The 21170-nt window shown below is 43.2% G+C and overlaps 2 protein-coding genes across 3 annotated transcripts in view; one reads left to right on the forward strand and one right to left on the reverse strand.

The window, feature by feature from the left end:
* The first annotated feature begins 563 nt into the window (after positions 1-563).
* Positions 564-6847, forward strand: slc66a3 (solute carrier family 66 member 3). Its single transcript, XM_070919953.1, has 7 exons — positions 564-791; positions 3198-3280; positions 3865-3934; positions 4082-4139; positions 4509-4629; positions 5054-5095; positions 6322-6847. Exons 1-7 carry the CDS (start codon positions 646-648, stop codon positions 6420-6422), a joined length of 621 nt encoding a protein of 206 aa, XP_070776054.1. The 5' UTR covers positions 564-645; the 3' UTR covers positions 6423-6847.
* A 121-nt stretch (positions 6848-6968) lies between these two features.
* Positions 6969-21170, reverse strand: part of rock2a (rho-associated, coiled-coil containing protein kinase 2a) — a 29343-nt gene continuing 15141 nt past the window's right edge. Inside the window, exons 9-32 of one of the 2 annotated variants that reach the window (XM_070919952.1) lie at positions 20899-21058; positions 20701-20759; positions 19595-19676; positions 19460-19508; positions 18886-19021; positions 18079-18170; positions 17408-17654; positions 16153-16259; positions 15168-15327; positions 14802-14962; positions 14417-14601; positions 14236-14305; positions 13699-13802; positions 13345-13531; positions 13109-13202; positions 12932-13026; positions 12581-12772; positions 12273-12441; positions 11786-11856; positions 11612-11700; positions 11433-11511; positions 11044-11311; positions 10690-10903; positions 6969-8687 (exon numbers count right to left, since the gene is read on the reverse strand). In XM_070919952.1, the coding sequence (XP_070776053.1) occupies positions 8684-8687; positions 10690-10903; positions 11044-11311; positions 11433-11511; positions 11612-11700; positions 11786-11856; positions 12273-12441; positions 12581-12772; positions 12932-13026; positions 13109-13202; positions 13345-13531; positions 13699-13802; positions 14236-14305; positions 14417-14601; positions 14802-14962; positions 15168-15327; positions 16153-16259; positions 17408-17654; positions 18079-18170; positions 18886-19021; positions 19460-19508; positions 19595-19676; positions 20701-20759; positions 20899-21058 (3074 nt within the window). In that variant the 3' untranslated portion in view covers positions 6969-8683. Of the gene's footprint in view, positions 8688-9232; positions 9301-10689; positions 10904-11043; positions 11312-11432; positions 11512-11611; positions 11701-11785; positions 11857-12272; positions 12442-12580; positions 12773-12931; positions 13027-13108; positions 13203-13344; positions 13532-13698; positions 13803-14235; positions 14306-14416; positions 14602-14801; positions 14963-15167; positions 15328-16152; positions 16260-17407; positions 17655-18078; positions 18171-18885; positions 19022-19459; positions 19509-19594; positions 19684-20700; positions 20760-20898; positions 21059-21170 lie in introns of those variants that run through there. The other variant, XM_070919951.1, reaches the window with a different exon arrangement.

Consider the following 21170-nt stretch of genomic DNA (forward strand, 5'->3'; position numbering starts at 1 on the left):
AAGTCAATCTCTCATTGAAATAAAGGTTTTTGCATTTGAAAGTCTGGGTGCACTGAGCTGATTTTGTTACTAGTACTTGATAAGAATGTGTAATCGGTACAGCAGATTACACAATAGTGCTTAGATATGTCCATCATGTGACTGCAGTTTAGTTTCAGAGGTTCACAGACTCGCAGGAAGAGAGAAACAAGCCATGCTTTGCAAGGAGTACATCAAATGCTTTGCTGAGCACAGCCAGCCAATCAGCTTTTAGTGGATGTATGCGGAAGTGAGAAGATAGGCCGGCTGACAGGAAGTTGCCAAGCGCACTGAATACAGGAAACCAGATAAAGTCTCCTTCAAAATAAGTGTAACCACATATCTGTCCGTCTTCAGTTTATGAAAAGTAGCTATTTTTAGACTTTCAATGAATTCAGCATGACGGTGTTTTACTTTTGGCTTTTACAACATGAACATCTTTTGGCACGACTTCAAAATACGCGTTTACTTTCGTTTATTTTGAAAGCGTCGAACGGAAAGTCCTTTCCTAAATGCGTCTGCCTTCACACTGGCGACATCGCAGCAGCATCTGGCTGCTACTTTCAGCAAAGTCCTCTGAGGTCTGGCTCTCTAAAGTCCACAGTTTGGCCCATCATTGTGCAGACAATGCAGTCCGATATGTTGCTGCACGTCGCCAACTTCAGCACGCTGTTTGTGTGCATGGTGCTGAAGTTCCCGCAGATTTTTGTACTGATGAGAGCCAAATCAACGACTGGAGTCAGCCTCAACAGCCTCCTCCTCGAGCTGATCGGGTATGTGATGTTTAGTAGAACTTTTGAGTTGTTTGGGGTAGACCTAAGTGTCATCTGTAAAAAAAAAAAAAAACGTGCAATTTAGGAGAAGGGAGGGGAAATTAATTGTGCTCAATGTGATGAGGTATGCAGTGCATTACTTCCTATTATTCAATGCCGATGTGATGGTGTTCCTGTTCACCAGTAACGTCTCTCTTGGAGAAAACCACACCTCCAAACTTCATTTAAAAATGTTTGTAATTTATTGAGGCCTCGGTTATAAGTAAAGCCGCACATATCCTTAAACCGCTAATATATAATACTAAATTCGGCATCAATATGAACCACCACACACACCTCCTTTATTTAAAAAAAAAAAAAAAAAAAAGTTTCGTTCCACCATCATCGCTACGCCGCTGTTTGCCTTTGGCGGGTGAATGAAGGATATACACAGGCGCGTCCCACAGAGTGAATATTTGGTGCGTTTAGATGTAAACTAGGACATGTAGAGATTGGCTGAGTTTTGGGGTCACACTACTGTAAAGCTGCCTTCCAATACAAAAAAGATAATCCCACTGTGAAGGATTAACACTAAACTGTTTTGTTTACAGAGTTGAGGATTTTGGTTGAATTATTGAGGACAAGGCCCCAGTGAGGTCTGTTTGTCCTGACATCTGTGTGAAGCACTGATGTCTGATGCTAAAATCAATGCAGTGGGCTAGTCCTTCAACTAGTTCTTGCATCTGGACAGGAAGTATTGACTCTAAAGTGATGCAAGTGGGGGGGGGGGGGGGCATAAGGGGTAGTCTAATAGGCAGGGACTGGAGCTGCTGGGGAAAGACATTAACAATGAAGAGTTAATGACACCAATAAGTTATATTATAAATGTGGCTGAAAGGCCTTAATACAAAATCTAAAACCTTAAAGTACTCTCTAAAACTACCAGTCCAACATAAACTAAGCAAACAGGGGAAAGTGAGCCGAGGCAGACTACACAGAGGAGTGCTCAGGGGTGCTACCACTAATTCACCTCGGGTGCAACACAGCATAAATGGTGAAATATACACGTGTCCCAGTGCTTTTACTCACGTGCATAAAGTGTAGGGACCTCACCATGAGTGCCAAGCCTCCCACAGTATGGTGCTCTGCTTCACTGAAAGAAAGAACTAAATACAAAAAGAAACAACCCAGTTGGTTCTGATAGTAAATTCAGGAAGAAAAAAAAAAAAAAAAAAAAAAAAAAAATCACTCAAAACTAAACAAACCAAAAGCAAGGCAAAAACAGCAGCAGGTAAACCACCTCTGGCATAGAACATTAACACAGAGCAATGGGGTTCCAACAGACAATAGCTCAGCCAACACGTCGGATGGGGCTAAAAACAGAAGGCAGTCAAATAAATAGGCAGCAGAACAAGCGGTGTGCGTTTTAACTCTAAAATCACTTCACATACCCACAATACCAAACACCACCAGCCACAGCAGACAGGAACCAACAGGTGCTTTAAGTAATCCGGTCCTGATGAGGGGGAGGAGTCAGGCCTGAGGGCTGTGTTCAAACACTACACATGATGCTCAGTCGTTTATAATGGGGAAGCATTCCCCACCACACAAGGAATAAATAAAGCCAGTATTCCTTGTTGGGCGAGTGGAGGTATCGCCTGACTGTTTTTTATTTTTGTAGGTTTTATAAAAGTTCCTCTCGGATCGCGTTGTGTCTGTGAGGCTGTATCATTTCTCTCCTCGGTGCCTGGCAGTAGCTGCCTCCGCTGTGTGGGTGAGCAACAGCCTGCTGTCATTGTGCATGCTGCAGGGAAGTAGTAGCCAAGACTTAAAGCTGCACTGGGTACTATGTTTACGTAAAAGTAATATAAATATGTACCACATTGGCATAAATTCACACTGTCACCCCTAATGGTAATGGGCCTCTGGGCGTTGCCATTGTCGCTGGTGGGGAAAAGTAATATTTCAAAGCTCTTTAGTAGAAAATGCTTTGATTATATCTGCAGGCAGTCAGATGTTAGGGTTAGGGTTAGGGTTAGACACTACGCGCACGTGTGAAAATGCCTTGTGCAGCTTTAACCTCTGTTCGGTTTTGGTCGTTTATCATTATGGCCTCTTCACCTTGCATCACTTTCTCAGCCATCACCTCGCCGGCACATAGAAACCTGTACACACCAACAGCCCTGTAAACATGTGCATGTTAGCTGCATGCTAGCTTGGTAAACAACAGGATCCTCACAAATGACTTTGCAGAAGACTACAACTAATTGGAGAAGAAGAGAACACCTTCTGTGGTTTGTTGTTCACCGCTGGTTCATCTTGTTTGCTGAATATTAAGTGCCATATTTGCTCTTGATCATTGCTTCTGTGATTTCGTGCTGAACATCACAGTACGGTGCAATAACCTGACACCATCTGTTTTTACAGGTTCATTGTTTTTGTCACGTACCAGACGTACTATGACTACCCACCTCCAACATACCTGGAGTATCCAATTCTCATTGCTCAAGGTGAGTTGTCTTGATTTCAGGCACAGACTTGTTTCTATGACCAACCAGAGTACAGCTCACACACAGTAACATACCCCATTAGAGCATAGCAGAACATCAGAGTGCCCGTTGTACGCCTGTGATTTAATGTTATTCACAAGGCTTTGACAGAAAACCAATAGATCATCCACACTGGTTGATGTGGGCAATAAGTGATGGTCATGTTCTAGTGTCACAGCGATCACCTGCAGTGTAGAAACTAACGATGGGTCTCAGTTGAAAGGGGCATTAAGTCATCTATGACCTTTTATCGATCTCCATTTGTAACCTACTGTACTCACGCCTGTAGAGCAGCCCGCATCCTCCCCGAGAGGCCTGTTACTGACAGGAACAATAGCGACATCTTAGCAACAGAGGACTCGGGTTTCTTCTGTGTCTGGAAGAGAAAGTTTGAGTTTCGTAAACCAGACGTATTGGTTTCTGGTTGACAAAATCTTAAAGCAGTTCCCCCATGAAATGAGAATCAGGCCTGTGAAACATGCAGCCCCATTGATCACGTGCCCTGAAGTGGTGCGCGTTATAACCTGCCCTCTGTGTGTCCTCAGATGTCATCCTGCTGCTCCTGATCCTTCACTACAACGGCAGCCTGCGGCAGAGCCTCGTCTACGCCTTGGTGTATCCTTTCATCACTTTCAAATAGTCCTGGATGTGAAGGTGTTCACTCAGCGCTGAAGAAAATCAATGACCCGTTGGTCAATGATACCCTTTTTTTTCTTTTTTAACAGTTTGTCACGTGCTATTGCCTTAACATAATGCGTCCAGGTTTGTCGGAGGTTGGAGGCTCCTCACAGTGGAGAAGTGGATCATAGATTTGGCTATGGTAATAAGTCAGTTTGACATCAATCATAAGTCACTGTGTGTCTCAACGTAAGCAAAGAGATGGCACGTCATCAGTCAGGAGCAATGAGGTGGAGATTTGAACAGAAAGGTATCCAGACCTCATTGCACCCTGCTGCGTCTCAGGAAGACACCCAGACCATCTGAACGCCAAATGGTCTTGTTGCTTAATGAGATGAAAGTGTCTGAAGGCATTTTTTTGCATATAAATAGGCGAGAGCAGTGAAAGTTTCAACTTTTTGCACGCTGCGTTTTGAAAAGTGAGCTGAACTGTAGAGTTACACTGATGTTACATGAACATGCGGAAACACTGGAGACCAAATCCAGTCTGACCTCCACACTCCCTCCTCAGAGCCTGTGCACATTCATCAGCGCAGCCAGCAAATTTGCCCAGCTCCAATGCCTGTGGAGGTCCAAGGACGCTGGACAGGTTAGCGCCCTCTCCTGGGCTATGGCTACCTACACATGCATGGGTGAGTGTTCTTCAGTATGGGGTTCACAGTGGGTTTCTACAGCTGTAACACTGAACACAGCTGAAAACTGCTGAAAGAGCTGAAAGACGCTAAAAAAGGTTAATGGTATAATTGAGTGACATCTTGGGGAAATGTCTCATTAGAGTCAATTATTCTGGATTAATGAAGTCTTGAACGGTGTGTATCAAAATGTATCAGAACGTTTAGCATGCCTAATAAATTCAGAAATGCTTAACAAATGGGTGAGATTTTCTTCTCCTCCCTAAAGTGCCGTTACTCTAATGTTTCCGTTCATGAATATGTATTCTACTGTTTACTCTGCTCCTAATTTAATAAATTAGCAACTCCACGCTTCATTAATTAAATATTAGATGCTCTCTTGGATAATGAGGATGTCATTAACTCGGCTTCCTCTTTGTTTCAGTGCGGATTTACACCACCACAGTGACAACTGGCGACATGCAGGGTGAGTCGGGCTGAATTACAAATGACTGGGATGTGTGGCAACTCGGAGAGGAATTCGTTATGATCTCTATAAACATTTCAGAAAGGTTTGTTTTCTAAATAACTATCATCAGAGTCTTGCATTAGTAAAGGATTTTTTGTGGTCTGTGTCCTTTGGTATGAGGAAAGGGGGTGTGCACTGAGTATAGTAGTATCCAGTAGTATCTACCATGTGAGGAATGGTCAGAATCGATGCTTATTTTCTCCCAAGGCACATTTTGTTTTGGAAAATTAGCTCTTTAAACCTTTTTGGAATGAGGTTTGTAGCTTAGTGTGCTTTCAAATGAGAAAATGCAGTTAACATGTGCAGTGTTAAATATGAAACAGAAACTGCTATCGTAATTTCTTAGTTTGACAAGAGAGTTTCCATTCTCCATCAAAGCATGGATAAATTATAAGACAATGAGCCCCTGGGCACTGACATGTAAAAGCCCGCTCCCATCCTGCATATATAGGAGCAAAACTCCCAGACTGAAAGAGACACAAAATGCTGTTTGTAGCGGTAGTCTTTGTAGTCGTTTTGTGACTCTTTGTAGTTGTTCTGTGTATATTTGTGGCCGTTTTGCATCTCTGTGGCAGCTTTGTGTCTTGAGGTCATTTTTTGTGGCTATTTAGTTGCAGTTTTGTGTCTCTTTGTGGTTATTTTGTGTCTCTTTGTAGTTGTTTTGCATCTTTTTGTGGTTGTTTTGTGTCTCTTTATGGTCGTTTTGCATCTATACCCCTACTTTTAACTGAGCTTTGTGACTTTTCAACAAAACAGGCTCTGGCCCAGGGCCCCCCTGACCCCTTGGGCACCTGTGCCAGGTAGGCTAGTTGACTAATCCCTCCATGCATCCAAAGGCAAAAACATTTCTATACAACATGAGAGTACTCAATCAGTATTGATTGAAGGGGAAGTGAACCAGGCTGCTGATAGAGAGGAGGCCAATATTCAGGCCAAATTAACATGTAGGATGAGGTTAAAATAGGTTTGCAGGTCCAAATAAGTGTCTTTTTCCATCTGAAGGAGCTATGTTGTCTGCAGATGAGGGGAATGTCTCACGATTTTGTGCAGAGAATGACCAAGGGACATTCATTCTCACCCCATCAGTTTGTGATGTCAAAAACAATATCTTGATGTTGGTGTGTTATTAACTTCCTATGCATTAGTGTCCATCTTACATCTAATAAAATCTCCCTTTGTCACAGTTCTGGTGCGGTTCATCGTCATGACTTTGCTCAACATGTGGGTGCTGCTCACTGTGCTCTACTACCAGAGGCACAGCAGCAGGTCCAAGAAAGAGGACTAAGCTTTAAAGTTGGATCCCGGAGGCCGAAGGTTCACTCGTGTGTCTTCCAGCTCGGCTCACCAGAGAGAGATTACTGGGTTCCTCTGGACACGGCCAGGACTGAAAAACAAAACTGACGCCTAACAACGGTTATGGAAGCACCTTTTTGTAATACTGATCCCTTTAAATGTTCCTGTTTTAAAACAGTTTTTACCTCAGTATTAAAACCCACACATTTCTTTTTATAACATTCCAGTGACTGAAAATCTGCCATGTAGTGGGAGCAGAGACTTACATACATACTGTATGAGATAAAATGTAGTGTTATTAGATAAGACAGCACAGGCATATCTTACATCTTCCTACTCAGGATAAGAAATACTGTATTTTGAAAAGCTTTTATACGTGTCAAGTACTTTTCTGAACAATTTTAATAAAGCAAAACATTCTAGCTTCTTACATTGTGGTGACTTCAGTCTCATGCATTAAAAACAAAGTTGTTGTGCACCTTTACAGAATTAGAACTTTCAAGATGTTTCTTTTTAAGACAGAATAATAATCCAAAACCAAAAGGCACATCCATATCTTTATTGTTGAAGTAGTTGTTTTATAGAGCTGTTTGGTAGCAAACATGCAATGTTTGGATGTAGAGCCCTTAAATACAAAGTGGACAAGGCTGTATAAATAATATAATGTGCACTGTATGGCATGTAAAATATATACTGTGTATATTTATATGTATAAAACATGCTTCTTGGTTAAAGGAGAGCACTCGGTACACACACACACACACACACGCGCGCACACACACGCACAGTTACTCTCCACCTGCTATATAAGCCACATACACACAACAACGTGCCCAAACTCAGAGTTTGGTTACTTTTAATACAAAAATATCAGGACAAACACTTTTAGAAAAACTTTCAATGGAATAGTGCTGCTCAGTATTTTGACTCATGGGATATGATTGCATACCTTCATTGTTTCTGCTTCTTATTGGTAGATTCCCCTCATTTTCATTGCCAGGAATAACTGAAAACTACATTTCTAACAGGTGGAGGCCTGCGGGTGACAGCACTGAAGTATGAGGCCTGAAAATGCAAACACATGCAAGTTCTCTCAGAGTAGTTGGTGATGACAGGGGGCTTCAGTCAAGTATATTTGGATAGAAGTAATACAATGCCTGCGTGTCATCTCTGGTAAAGACCAGATGTACATTCAAACAACAAAAGGAGCCAAGCTCGGATCAGAGAAGCATTAACGGTGCACCCCTTGAATTCAGTAAACATTAACCCTCATAACTGACAGTGCAGGATTGAAAGATTATGGGATTGTGAGGATCTCATGTCTAGGCTTCCATCTAATGCCATTCAGAGCAGGATTCTGTTCTCTTAGGACCGTTACTGTAGTCACACAACGACAAACCGGTGATTCAGAGCGTGCCCGAGTCACAAATCTGAATAAGAGGCATTCAAGGCATTATATGCTCAAATCCTGGAGGAATCCGACACTCCTTTCTTCCTCCGTGCTGGCTTTCCTGGAAGTCCCAGCTCCTTTGCTTAAGTACCTCATTCAGGATTGTGTGACCCGTGTGGACGCCCACCTGAGAGCAGAATCGTGGGAAGCAAGAAGCTACAATCAACGTGTTAAAAGAGTTGGAATAAGCTGAAGTACAGATACTGTATCTGGGATCAAGTTCAACAACCTCAGCTGCATTCAGCCAACTAATTACAGAATTTACTATCTTCTGAGTGTAGTGTTCCCCATTAAACCCTTCATATTGTTCACAATCATTAAACACAAGAATGTCTTTTTTTTTTAATTTGGCCACAAGAATCCCCAAAGGTGGTGAGGAAGAGTCGAGAGTTTTCCTGTTAGGTCCTTCAATCAGACAGTGTGTCCTGGTGAGAAGTGTTGAGGTAAGTGTATCCCCTTCTTGCCGGCCCTGGTCGGGCTTATAGGAGCTCTCTTCTGTCCCGTGGGAGCTGAGTGAGCCACTCCGCCCCCCCACCAGAGACTCATAATTGCTCCCGTCAAGGGCCCACGAGAAGACTTGGGCTAATATGCTTACAAGCCATCCAGCTGGGTCGTCACCGCTTCAACAAAAGGGGAAAAACAGACTTTGTAACCGTCGCAGGCTGAAGCGCGACAGGGTGGGTTGTGGAGAAGTGATGTGGAGTTCAGTGTGCTGATCTGCAAACGGAGCTTTGTATACAGCCTTTGATTCAGGAGGAAACGCACCCCACCACCTTGACGATGCACCACACTCTCACGGGAGGTTAACTGGAGGAAGAGAAACAGATGTAAGATTAGTCTCAGCAAAGACCTTTAAGTATCCTCTGGACTGACAGAGGCCACGCCCTCAGATACCACATCAATCCTATAGTAATCCTAAAGTACTGCAAACATCTTGGTATACTGCAACTTTTTTGTAAGTTATCAGCCAACATATATGCCGATACCAATATATCTGCGATGACCCAAAATCATAGATACATCAGGCTGTAGTGTTAGAAGGGAAAATTATAGTATGCCATTTTATATTACCTTAAGTCATTTTATTGCAATGATAGTGTTCAGCCTAAATAAATTACGGAAATTCATTTAAAAACACCCAGTGGCAAGGTGAACAGCCAAATGTTTCCCACACATGCACTGGGGCCAACACGTGGGCAAAGACCACCACCACCACCACCACCACCAACTGACAACCAGGGCTGTGTCTGAACGTTTTGGTGCAAAAAGACACTCTTTGGTTGTACACAAACATACACATTTGTGAATTGTGCCATTTACAGGGAAACGTCTGAGCAAGGTGGGAGAAGTCATCATTTGTACCAGTGTCCACTGTGGGATTCTTCTCGTCTCATTTTGAAGCCATTTGACCTGCGAGGTCAGAGGGCATGAAGTCACGATGGGTGAGGAATGTTAACAGGATGATGTGACTAGAGAACCGCGCCTTTTATCCTCAGCAGCTTCAGAAATATCAACAGTTAGCCGTATCTCCAGTGTTTCCTTTTCTTTTTAAAATCACAGCATAGTGGGAGTGTAAACTGATGCCTCGTGGAAACAGTGTTCCACTGCCACTGAAATCACTGCACTGCACAGCACACAATGCACACAGTTACCATTAGCGGTCATCAGAAATGAATAGAGAAGCAATCATCATCGATATCATCCAACGCCCAGTGCCAGTCCTGAAGACCAAAGTCCTCCAATCTGAAAGGGGAGATTAGTGTTGATGGCCAAGTAACATTTAACAAACTGGTATCCAGAAATAAAGTCTACACTTGTCAAGTGCAAGACTGGCTACTGTTCTCGTGTTAAAAGAGACTGTGGCGTTATCTGAGGGGGGGATCCTGAGACACACAACAAGACCGACCAGAGGGGGAACTGAAAACAGGCTCTCATCTTCTGCAGGCTTATCATGTATACAGAGAATAAAGCTGCACAGCTGCTCCCTGTCTCACACTTCAAAAACACTTCTCACTGAAGAAGCTGCGGTGAATTCTAGACAGGACAGGTTTTATACTCCTCCACATGAACGACTCCCTGCATAAATACAACAGTGTTTGGGCTTTCACACCATCAGCTGTCACACAGGGTTCAATATGCAAATATCAACATTGCTTTTGTTAGATTTTGTAACTGGATGCACTACAGATGCAAATGATACAGATGCCAGCATGTCAGGACTCAATTGCCTTTGAAACAGCATCTAAACCATGGGACACAACTCTCCACTACGGAGCCCCCAAAGGGTCATGTTGAGAATTTTTTTTCGGAACTACTTTTGCGTTCCCCCTGATCCATAGGAACAGTTAGTGTGTTGGTCCAGTCTAGTCATAACGCTCTGCAGACACTACAGAAAGGAGGGATGACGTGACACTTTACATTCTGCATGTATTGCTCATTACTCCTTTAAAAAGGCAGAGCTCCAGCAGTATGGAGCCACTGACTGTGAGCAGCACACAGCTGCTCCGCCTGGCTGTGCTGGGTGAAGCTGTGGATACTGTTATTATTCAGACTACGGCTGCATCATTTGTGGTTGAATCTATGCCGCTCTGGATGTGTCTACTCTTCATTGCTTCTATTAACAGCAGTGGATTTTAACCTGCAGTGCTTCTATGAGATATGACAGATGTGTTACCCTCATTCCATACAAACTGGGAAATTGGCCAGTCTTGTGAGAGTCAATTACTGAAAAATGATGACTTTTTTATCTTTAAAAGCTTGTCCAAAAAGCAAAACCTGTTCATGCATGACCTCCTGCCTGTTTTGGTACCTGCTCTTGCTGGTGGGGAGCTGTCGACTGGGCCTCCTCATGGACTGGCTGGGCTGGACCTTCATGGAGGCGCGTGGCGAGGAGCGCGCAAAGTGCTCTGGTGGTGGAGGCTTCTTGGGGATCTTCTTGACCAGTCGGCTCACCCACTTCTGCTGCTCCTCCTGGGACACGGCCAGCAGCAGCAGGTTCTTGGCCGAAGACACGTCATAGTTGACTGGCGGTGGGGGAAAAAAGTTCTCTTTATTAGCGCCATTGCTATCACTGAAAAATCACAGTTTCCTTTTCACATGCTGAAGCTGCACTTAACCTGTTAGTTCATAGATCCGTCTGTATGAAAGCACAGGAGCTTCCTACCTTTGCATGGAGCAATGATCTCCTCCTTCTTGTCCATGTGGTCCTTGTGGCACTTGATGTGGCAGCGCCGGCACTCCAGCGCGGGTGGCGGCTTGAACATGTTCCACAGTGGCTTGGTGCACGCCTCGCAGTTGGTGGGGAAATGGTAGAGCGTGGGGATGAACTCGTGGCCCTTGTGGCAGATGTAGCTGGACTTCTCTCCGATGGCCAGCGGCTCCACGGGAAACTCCGGCTCCTTCTTGCTCTCGCCTTCATTGGCATAAAGAATCTGGAGATAGATAGAGAATGAGGACAGAGGACATTTGTCTAAATGTGGGCTTTTGAAACTCAACAAACATATATTGATCATCCAGAAGTTCAATTTTAAGACATCACAGTAGAATTTAGACCTGGAATATCCTGGGAATCTCTTTGGCGTCGGCGCGGTACACATCTGTTTGAGTGACGGGCCTCACATGGAAGAGTTTGCTGTGTGAAGAAATCAAGTTAACGTCCCTGTATCACAACAAGTGAGCTGCATCAAACTAAATCTGTGAAGTCCTGAGTTGTCTTCAGGAGTTATACTCACTCTATATCAAGCACCATGTAGGGAATGGACTGCTCTTTGTCTTGCTCGCTGTTGTAGAAGAGAATCTTCTTGCTGCTCACCACAACATACTACAGCAACAGAACAGACACGGTGAGGTTATGCTTATCAAGGAGAGACTGTTGTACGTCATCAAAGCAGCTTCATGCTCCGTACCTTTTTCTCCCATCCAAACTTCTTGGTGTTGTTTCTTACAGGGAGAGAGAGCCAGCCCTCCAGCCTCATTTCTGATTGGGAGAAAGAGACGTGGAAGTTACAGTATGGAGGCATTATGATCCTGATCCACGGTGGTACCATGAAACACATTTTCCAACCAACTAAAATACAGGGGAACTGTAGGGATCTTCCTACATAAAAAGCTGCCCGATTTTCACGCCACAGGAGTGAAGCCAGTATTGATCCACTTGCATCAGCTGTGTATCTTCACAAACTGTTAAATAGGAATCCAGGTTCTGATACAAGGCTTAATACAATTCTTTTTTATATTTGAAAAATGTATTTATTACATGAAAGTGCATTTTGTGCAAAGCATCTGCGCTGCAGAATCCTCCAAAAGCTGGTATACAGCAACAGCAGCAGCAGCGATGTGGTGAAAATAAATTTCCATCTTTGGGCACAGTTCACCCAGTGGTGGAGCTCTTACCTGTGTATGCATCATCAGCATCGAACTCCGGCCCGCTGCTGACGCTGGCAGAGTCCATTGATTGAACACTGAGCGACTGCAGGAGGTTCCTCAGCTGCTCGATGTCACTGTCCTTACTGTCCAGAGCCATCTGCAGCTCAATGCGCATCTGGCTCTCATCCGACAGTTGCTGCAAATTAAAAAAAAAAACAAAAGAAGAAACAAGGTCCAAGTCAAATATACTGAAGGAGAAGATACTGCTGCACATATAGAAGCTGTTGTTACTCCAGGCCTCACTCTCACTGTGTAAAAGTAAAAATTCTACTAACCGCCTGCATTTCGTTGATCTCCCTCTGGTATTTGATGATGGAGCTGTTGAGTTTTTCCTTCTCCGACCTCAGCTCCAACTGCAGCTTCCTGTTCTCCTTCTCCTTGCGCCGCATGTCTGTGTCGTTACCACGGCGACTGCCTCCGCCACGCACCTCCTTCCTGTTCATGATCTCTGCCAGCTTATTGACGGCCTGTGGACGGACATGAGTGCCACAGTTCATGCTCCAGCTCGTTTTCAGGAGTTCTCTAGTTGTAAGACAGCTTTAGGATCTGATGGGAGGTGCTTCCTGGAGACATGACCCGGCTCCGGAGGGTTTAGCTCAAGTTAACGTTGAAATTTAAAGACTTACCTGAGTTTTCAGCGTCCTCTCTGACTGCAGCTGCTTCTCAAATGCCTGCTTCATCTGGCTGATCTGCTGCTCCCAATCCTTTGACTTTTCTGATTCTGGGAAAAAAAAGACATAAAAATGATAAATGTCAACCCTGACAATATTTTGCTTCTGATAAAATTTAAACATGTCAATTACCTTCTATTGCCTCCTTCAGTTTGTTGTTTAGCTCCTCCTTCTCATTGGCTAGGTTAGCGACATCACTGGTCAGTGTCCTATTGGCTTCCTCCAGCTGCATGAGGCAGGAAATACGGTCATATTCACTGTTATGGGTAATTAGGAGCACTGTCTAAGCTGTCTGCCACTGGCACCTGTTGTCCAACCTCATCTGAATTTAACATATCAAGGCGAAGGAGACAGCTGATGCGACTCACCGAGTTGATGGTGATGTCCTTCTCAGCCAGCTCCTGACGATGGCGGGCCATCATCTCCTTCAGTTCCAGCTCCTTCATAATCTTCTCCTTCTCCAGGTCTGAGTACTGCTCCTCGGCGATGGAGCGCGCCAGCTGCTCCGAGTCAGCCTTTGTCAGCGTGATCTCGAGCTGAGCTGCCAACGAATCCCTGAAAGGAATTAAAAAAAAACAATTGAAAAGGCTGAACAACTATTAATCACAAACCCAGAATATGAATGTCTCACTCAGAGACGTGAATGAACTGACTGCTACTTCTTTATTTTGTCCTGCTTTTGGTTTAAAAAAAAACTAGCTGTTTTCAAACAGTCAAACCACCTCTCCTCCTGTAGCTCTTGCAGAGACTGCTGCACGTCTTTGTACAGTTTGTTCCTCTCTTCACACTCCTCCTTTAGCTCGCGAACCTGGGTCTTATACAGCGTCTGGAAAACACGGCAAATAGGTAAAATACACTTGGCACTCACAGGTAATTTATTACCTCAGAAATTCAGCTGCCCACTCCTGTACATTTCCACTGGGAAGACTAGAGAAGTATAAAAAGGTTCATAAAGGCAAATACTTCTCCTGAGTAATAATGAATCTATACTGTGTGTACAGATGAGCCAATGAAATAAAAACTATGATCAAGGGAAACATCATTCGCATAAAGCATCAGATTATTCCATTTACACAGATCATGAAATGTTTCAATATAGGAATACACGAAAAATTAACTAATGGAGTGTCCACTGAGATGCGAATATTTAGTCTCTTAACATCTATTAAATAAACAACATGCATCAGCTACAGAAATAAAAGGAATGTTGTTCTGATGGCACATCACAGCCCACACACTCAGCAAGAATAAAGACTCACAGAGAAATACTGTTCAGCTTCTAACTGGTCCTGTAGTTCCTTCATTTGCCCGTCTGTGTCCTGTCTTTCTCTGTAGTCAAAATGAAATAAATTCAATTTCTCATCATCCTCTTTATTTATGGCAAGATATGAAGCCTTGAGTGTGACTGCTGGAAAAGAGTTTAACAAAACGTGAACTGACTTGCGCAGCTCCTGGTTCTGTTTCTCCAGGCTGCGTTTAATGTCCAGAAGGTGATTCGTCTCCTGCTTGAGCTGCTTCTCCGAGGTGCGCAGAGAACTGAGCTGTTGGTTCTGGGCCTTCAGGTCATTCTGAGTCAGGTTCCGCTTCTGGGTCTCCTGCTCGATCTTCAGCGTCAGGTTCTTCACCTGAACGAATGAACAAGAGCGACAGAGAAATGAAGAGTGGCTTTCTATTGTGCAGAATGTTGAATTTGTTATAGTCTGGTCTGTACTTCCTGTTTTTGTAAATCCTCTACACAAGCTACAAGATGTGTTTGTAGGTGGCTTTTACTATCTAAACACACGCTTCACGGTTTCCATTGCACAGAATATAAACAGTCCCTCACCTCCTCAGTTAGTCGGTCCTTGTGTCTGCGCAGCTCGTCTAGTTTCTGCAGAGCCTGTTTATAGTCACAGTCCATCATGCTGCTGTGCTTCTCCAGTTCCAGGATTCGGTTCTCCAGCCGAAGTTTGGCCGCTCGCTCCTCTGCCAGCTTCTGCTCCATCTCTGGATGGGCGTTATCAGATTTGATCAATATATTTGATGTTTAAGTTATGATCATCAATAGTGACAGGTATGTAAAGCTATAATAGTGAATGCACATTGTGTATGACTGTGTTTAATGGTACAAACTAGGATGAACAGACAGTTGAAATAAACAAGGGCGTATGTGAGAGAACAACTTCCGTGGAAGACAGGGTCATGCCCTTACCCTTCATGGACTCTGACTTGGCGCCCTCGATGGTTACTTTGATCTTGCTCTTGTCTGCCAGCAGTGCCCTGGTGGCCTTGTGAGAGGCCTCCTCCTGCTCCAGCTCCTGGTGCAGCACCTTCAGCTTGTAGGTCAAATCAATCTCCTTGTTGCTCATCTCCTGGACAAAGAAAACAAGGGCAGAGTTGTTCTGATAAACCCAAACCTCAGCTAGCCACCACACCTCCAACACCTAATAATAACGGCAAGCGCTGAATGCACACTCAGCTTCAGACAGTAGAATACAGCTCAGAGGAGGAGCACTAAATGAACATAATCTGAAATCATTGCCAAAGAACTAAAGCACAGAGTGATTACAGTACATCTCTAACTACCCATCTGTAAAGTCCTTAAATCCTAACAGCTTTGGGATCAATATGCCATTTGAATTATTTAGAACACCAAATAGATTATCTATGTAAGTACTTGGAAGATTACACATCAACTTAAGTGTAATCAGCACCTTATTTGTAACTGTCAGTTGCACAACAATCTCTAAATAATAAGGCTTTGAACCAGTTATAGAGCCAGCCTCTTAAATCAGTTTGAAGATTATTTATCCATCCTCTGTTGACACTAGACAGAATGCTTTCATTAATGATGTCAATTATTCATACTGGTGCCAGATAACCCAAGAAGTTCTCCGGGGAAGAACCATTCTGTTTATTTGCAGTTCAAGATGTCTGAATTAACCGGCAGGTATTCCTATGATACTTAAATTGCGGAGATGCTGATGGGCTAATACACTGCTTGATGTGGCTTATTTGAATAATTTTTAACATCTTTGTATTCGTTTGACTCACAGATTTCTTTGGGCCTACAACTTACTTCAGACCTACAAGGTCAAAACATGCAGAAGGTTGTAAATACTAAAATGTTAATATTTACAGACCAATGAAGAATATAGTCCATCAGAGGTCAAAACTAATCTGATTTTCTGGTTTACCTTCTCCAGATCGGTGTGTTTCTCCTGAAGCTGTCTCTTCTCAGTCTCAGCTTTGGACAGGGTCTGTCTCTGCTGACGGGCCTCCTCCTCCAGGCTGGAGATACGTCCTGCAAGACAAAGCCGAGAGGGTCCTCAGGGGCGCCATGTTTCAAAAAGAAAACAAAAGTGCCCCCACAAACTAAACACTTTAATTGTCATTCCCAGTCAGAGTGTACCCTGATTATTCAGAGTAATCAGCTTAAGGCAATTGGCAATTGATTATGAAGATTTACAGGGTTTAAATGAAAGCTAATTCTCCAATATCCCGGTTCACTGCAGATTCAATTACATTGTGCTACCTTGTTTGAATTGTAAATGCTGTTCACTGCATCTGTTGACCAACAACAAAAGCCAGAAAGAAAGCGAACTGCGGCGATTACATACTGAAACAAATGGAGACTGAGCAGAAGTCTGGGTGTGTTAACGGAGCCATGTATGACCTCACCTCAATTAACACAATCAGATAAAAGCTTTTATATGACAGTTTAAATAGCCTGAGTACTGCCTGGATCTGATTACGGTTGAATTATTAGCCCTGAACATACTCCCTCGCACAGTTACACAAATGCATGCTGGGTGCCGGCCCATGCAACCACAGTCTGCTACTGTTGACCAACGGGCTGTTGTTTTATTGAAGGGCTTTTCGCTTCTTACTCTCTATACTCAGATCTGTTCAACCAGTGTAACAATGGGGGCTTAAGCCCTGTAGCTCTACATATCAGATGCATTTGTTCTTGTTTGTATCATTGCCGTTGTGGCTCTGTAAATCACCTCCAGACACATTTGTGTGGCACCATTGCTCGTGCCCACCTCGCTGCCCTTGTAAATCTGCCCTGTAAAAGCTGCCGGGCAGACAGAAGTGGCAGCGATACCACATTTTTAGGCGTGTAATAGAATTTCCACTTCATAAAAATACAGGTGCCTACATCAGCGACTCCTTACGGCAGAATTTCAAACACTAAATTGCATTCCACTCACTACGATCATGCTGACCACACTGCTCTATAAATGTATATAAATAAATACATATATACAAAATCAAGCTAATATATTTAATCAAACCAGACAACAGATGATGTTGTACCGTTCTGCTTGTTAATGCATACAAATGACCATTCTTTACAGACTAGAAATCATTCCAGATCCTGTATTGAATACTGTGTGTGTGTGTGTGTGTGTGTGTGTGTGTGTGTGTGTGTGTGTGTGAGTCACACACCTGTCAGGTCGCTGATGGTCTCGGAGCCCTGGCTGTGCTCCCTCCTCTCCGTCTCCAGCGCGGCCTGCAGGCTGATGCATTCCTTCTCCAGACTCAGCTTGCTGCGCTCCAGCAGGCAGCATTTGTCCTGCAGCTCGCGCACGTTGGCCTCCAGCTGCTGCAGCTGCTTGCTGCTGTCCGTCTGGGTTTTGCGGAGCCTCGTCGCCGCCTCAGACTCGGCCCGCAGCAATGTGTTGGCTTCTTCCAGCTGATAGGGACGACAACGGAAAAACAAAAGGTTTGAAGACGTGCCAGCATTTGGTTACTCATCACTTTTCTATCTGTGAGCAGTTACAGGATGTCCTGAGTCCTGTCGCACACAAACATTACAATCAAGTACTTTATTTTGGAAAATAGAGAATTTTACATATTAGAATAGAGAAATGTGCATGTATCAGTCCATATCAATTTGAGAAATAAAGGGTAGTGCAACAACTTGGTTGTAATCATAACTCTTAATAAATAGATACATGTGTAAATAACTTCTAAATTTGTTACGAAAGTGGATGACAGTCGCTAATTTAGCAGCTTATAATATTCATTAGTTTTACTTACCTGTCAACAGTCATTGTGGTATTTTTACAATAGTACAGTAGGTGGTTTTTTAGACAAAATAACACTCAGTGACTGACCTGTTTCTGCAGGTGAATGTTCTTCTCATTGGAAATGTGTGAATTCTGGTTTTTTCTCTTCATGTCATCCAGCTGGTCTCGAAGGCTGTTGACTGCACAACACAGAGCAACACGGACTAATGTATTATGATGAACTCTGTTTCAGTCAAGTAAAATGTCAATTTTAAATTCTTCCAAACATAGTTGATCTTTCAATGCGCCAGGCTTCATATGGGTGTCACAGAGCAACAGTTACGTCAAAATGTTATACAATACCCACAAAGCAAAATAAAAGAGAAGCCCTACAGACTTGTGTTCCTCTGGTGGGCATGTTTCCACGCTGTTTAAGAAGTCTGTTTGACCAGGTGATGGCAGCATCATCCACATTATAACAGTCTGTGTGTAAACTTCCAGCAAAACTCTTCTAGTTCAAATTAAAACCCAAACAAGAGCCATTTAGTCAGTTCATACAGGAAGCTGTCAAACAGAAGCTCATATTTCACTGCATTCCATATTATCTGTATTAAAAATATCGCTTGGCACCAAAACGAAGCTTTTGAAAAATGTGATATCAAAACACACTTTATGATACATCAAATCTGCCAAGGTCTCACTTTGCAGGTAAAAGAAAATAACTTTATTAGGCAACGGGGAAATGAATTCATTGTGTCACATTAGCACATGACATCTGATTATTGCCCTTAACTTCATATGCAACAAAGTAAATGTAAGGACTCACATATAGAACTAGATCTTCTATTTATACCATTTAGTATATATACGTATATATATGTGTGTGTGATAAAGCGCGTGCGTGTCTCATGTCACCTTCGTTCTCGAGGCAGCGCTTCCTGTCGGCCTCGCTCTCGGCCTTGCGGTGGCTCTCCAGGCTCTTGTGCTGCAGCAGGGCTTTCTCTCTCTCGAGCTGCCTCAGACTCGACTCCAGATTCTTTCTGCCGCTCACCTTAAAATCAATCATTAAACACTTTGCTCAACATGTCCTATAGGGCTGGTTTCACGGTGCTGTGATTCCATAACTCTCTTTATGAGAGATGATTCCTGAGAATCCAATCGGGGCTTAACACAAATCCAATCCCAGAAGACATTTTAATGTGGCTATTAGAATTCTGCAAGCGCTCCAGCTGAACCTCAATGGATATAACACATTGGCATTCAACCGGAACACTGTCAAGTGAAGAGTGAAGAATCATTATTCTGACTTAAAGACAGTTTTTGGGAAAAGGGGGTGAAAAGACAGAACTCATACTATCTCGGAGGGAATACTGGGTCATTGCACCAGCAAATACTGAAAGTAGGACAGAGCCAAAAATATGCAAGTCATCTCAAACACTAACAGGTGTCTGTGCTGTAGATTCAGCAGTTCACCGTTTACACAGCTTACCTCTTCCTCAAGTTCTTTGGAGATTTTGTCTAGACGGCTAGTGGCAGCTCTGCAAAGAGAGAACAGGACGTTTACAAGAGCTTTGACAGTGACGGACCTTTGTCAATTAATGTTTCTACTGCTCCTGCACTGTACCTGTATTTGTGCTCCACCTCATCTTTGACCTGCTTCTCATTATTCAGCTGCACCTCCAGGTGGCGCAGTTTCTTCTGCAGTGCTGCGGACTGAGGAGCGAAAAAACAACAGTCCAAGGGACTTCAAGGACTAATCAAATGTTGAAAAACTGTTTGCAGCCTTAACTGCATTTCATCCATCTTCTCCTGTGACTCAACTGCGTATTATGCAATGAAGGAAGAACAAGAACAACCGAAAAACAAGCTACAAAACAATCTAAACATTACAATCTGAAATCAACTTTTCTTGCTAAATGCTCCCATATGTCCACCAGCTAGTGGTTGGGCTGGGCAAGTAGTGTACAGTGGGAGGTTCACAGCTGATGAGAGCTGTGAGAGTGGACCAAACAGTAAAGTTTCAGGATGTAAAACCAAAAACAATGAGCTGAGAGACACTAAAACGCTCTGTAGAGCTGAGGAGAACAGCAGAGGTGGGATATAATTGTCTGTCGGTTTGTCACTACAAGCAACCCTTTCACATGTATGTAGTCATATGATCAATGGTTAATATAATAATATATTGATTATAGTAGCTTTTAGACTTGGAGGACATGGAGGATAAGTTCTTTCGAACTTCTCAAGGTGAAAGGTTTCTAGACATCACAGATGAAAACAATTAACCCTCAAAATAACTAACCAAACTTCATACTATATACAAAGCCAGTTTTGAAGTGAAAGTGTATCAACAGGGGATGACAAACTGAAAATATAACCTGGGTCTTTGTTGTCTTCGTCCAGAGAGATAGTTTGATTGTTTAGGCAGTTCAGTTCGGACTGAAGTCAATAAGAGATTAGCTTTTAGCTCAGCCACTTACACAGAAAGCTGCTTAAATCTTTCTGTGCAACTAAGAGCACTGAAATTCTAACAAACTACAAATAGATCATGGGATCAGAAAATGAAATCCTTCTCTGAGTCACTTCCATCATAATCCTACAGTACATAAGCTGGATTGATCGCAATGTCAACAGGCCCGTTGTGTGTGGTCATGTAAACTGACACCTGACTATTTCCTTCCTGAGAAGCTGTATTACTGGAGTCATTCAAGGTGCACCTGGTGGTTATTGTACCTACCTCTCCTTTCGAATTATCATGAGCCACAGACGAATTATTGGAAGAATTTAGTAACCTGAAGAAGAAAATGAAGAAAAGTCAACACTAAATCAAGACCACAAGACAATGACAAATATATATTCTTTCTTTTATGTGTGTAGAAGTGTTGAAGTCCCTAAAATTATGAGCGACAGCTAGAAAAACTGATGACTTACTGGTCTTCTTTGAAGTAAGTGAAGCCAACGAAGGGTAACTGATTTCCAACAAAGGCCTTAGGAGTGGGGAAAGTTTCTACATCGCCTTTGTCATCTTCAATCTCATCAAAATTACTGGTGTCTATGTCACTGCTCAGCTCCGGGACCACAGGGGCAACCGCTGAGGCCGGCGTGAGAGAGAGAAAGAAAGGAAAAAGGCAAGTGTGAATTGCTGGAAAAAGGAAGTGCTGTGTAAACAAAACTTGGGAGTCTGCAGTCTAATAAATAATTCT

The sequence above is a fragment of the Enoplosus armatus genome, chromosome 15, assembly GCF_043641665.1.
Source record: "Enoplosus armatus isolate fEnoArm2 chromosome 15, fEnoArm2.hap1, whole genome shotgun sequence".
NCBI classification, from domain to species: domain Eukaryota; kingdom Metazoa; phylum Chordata; class Actinopteri; order Centrarchiformes; family Enoplosidae; genus Enoplosus; species Enoplosus armatus.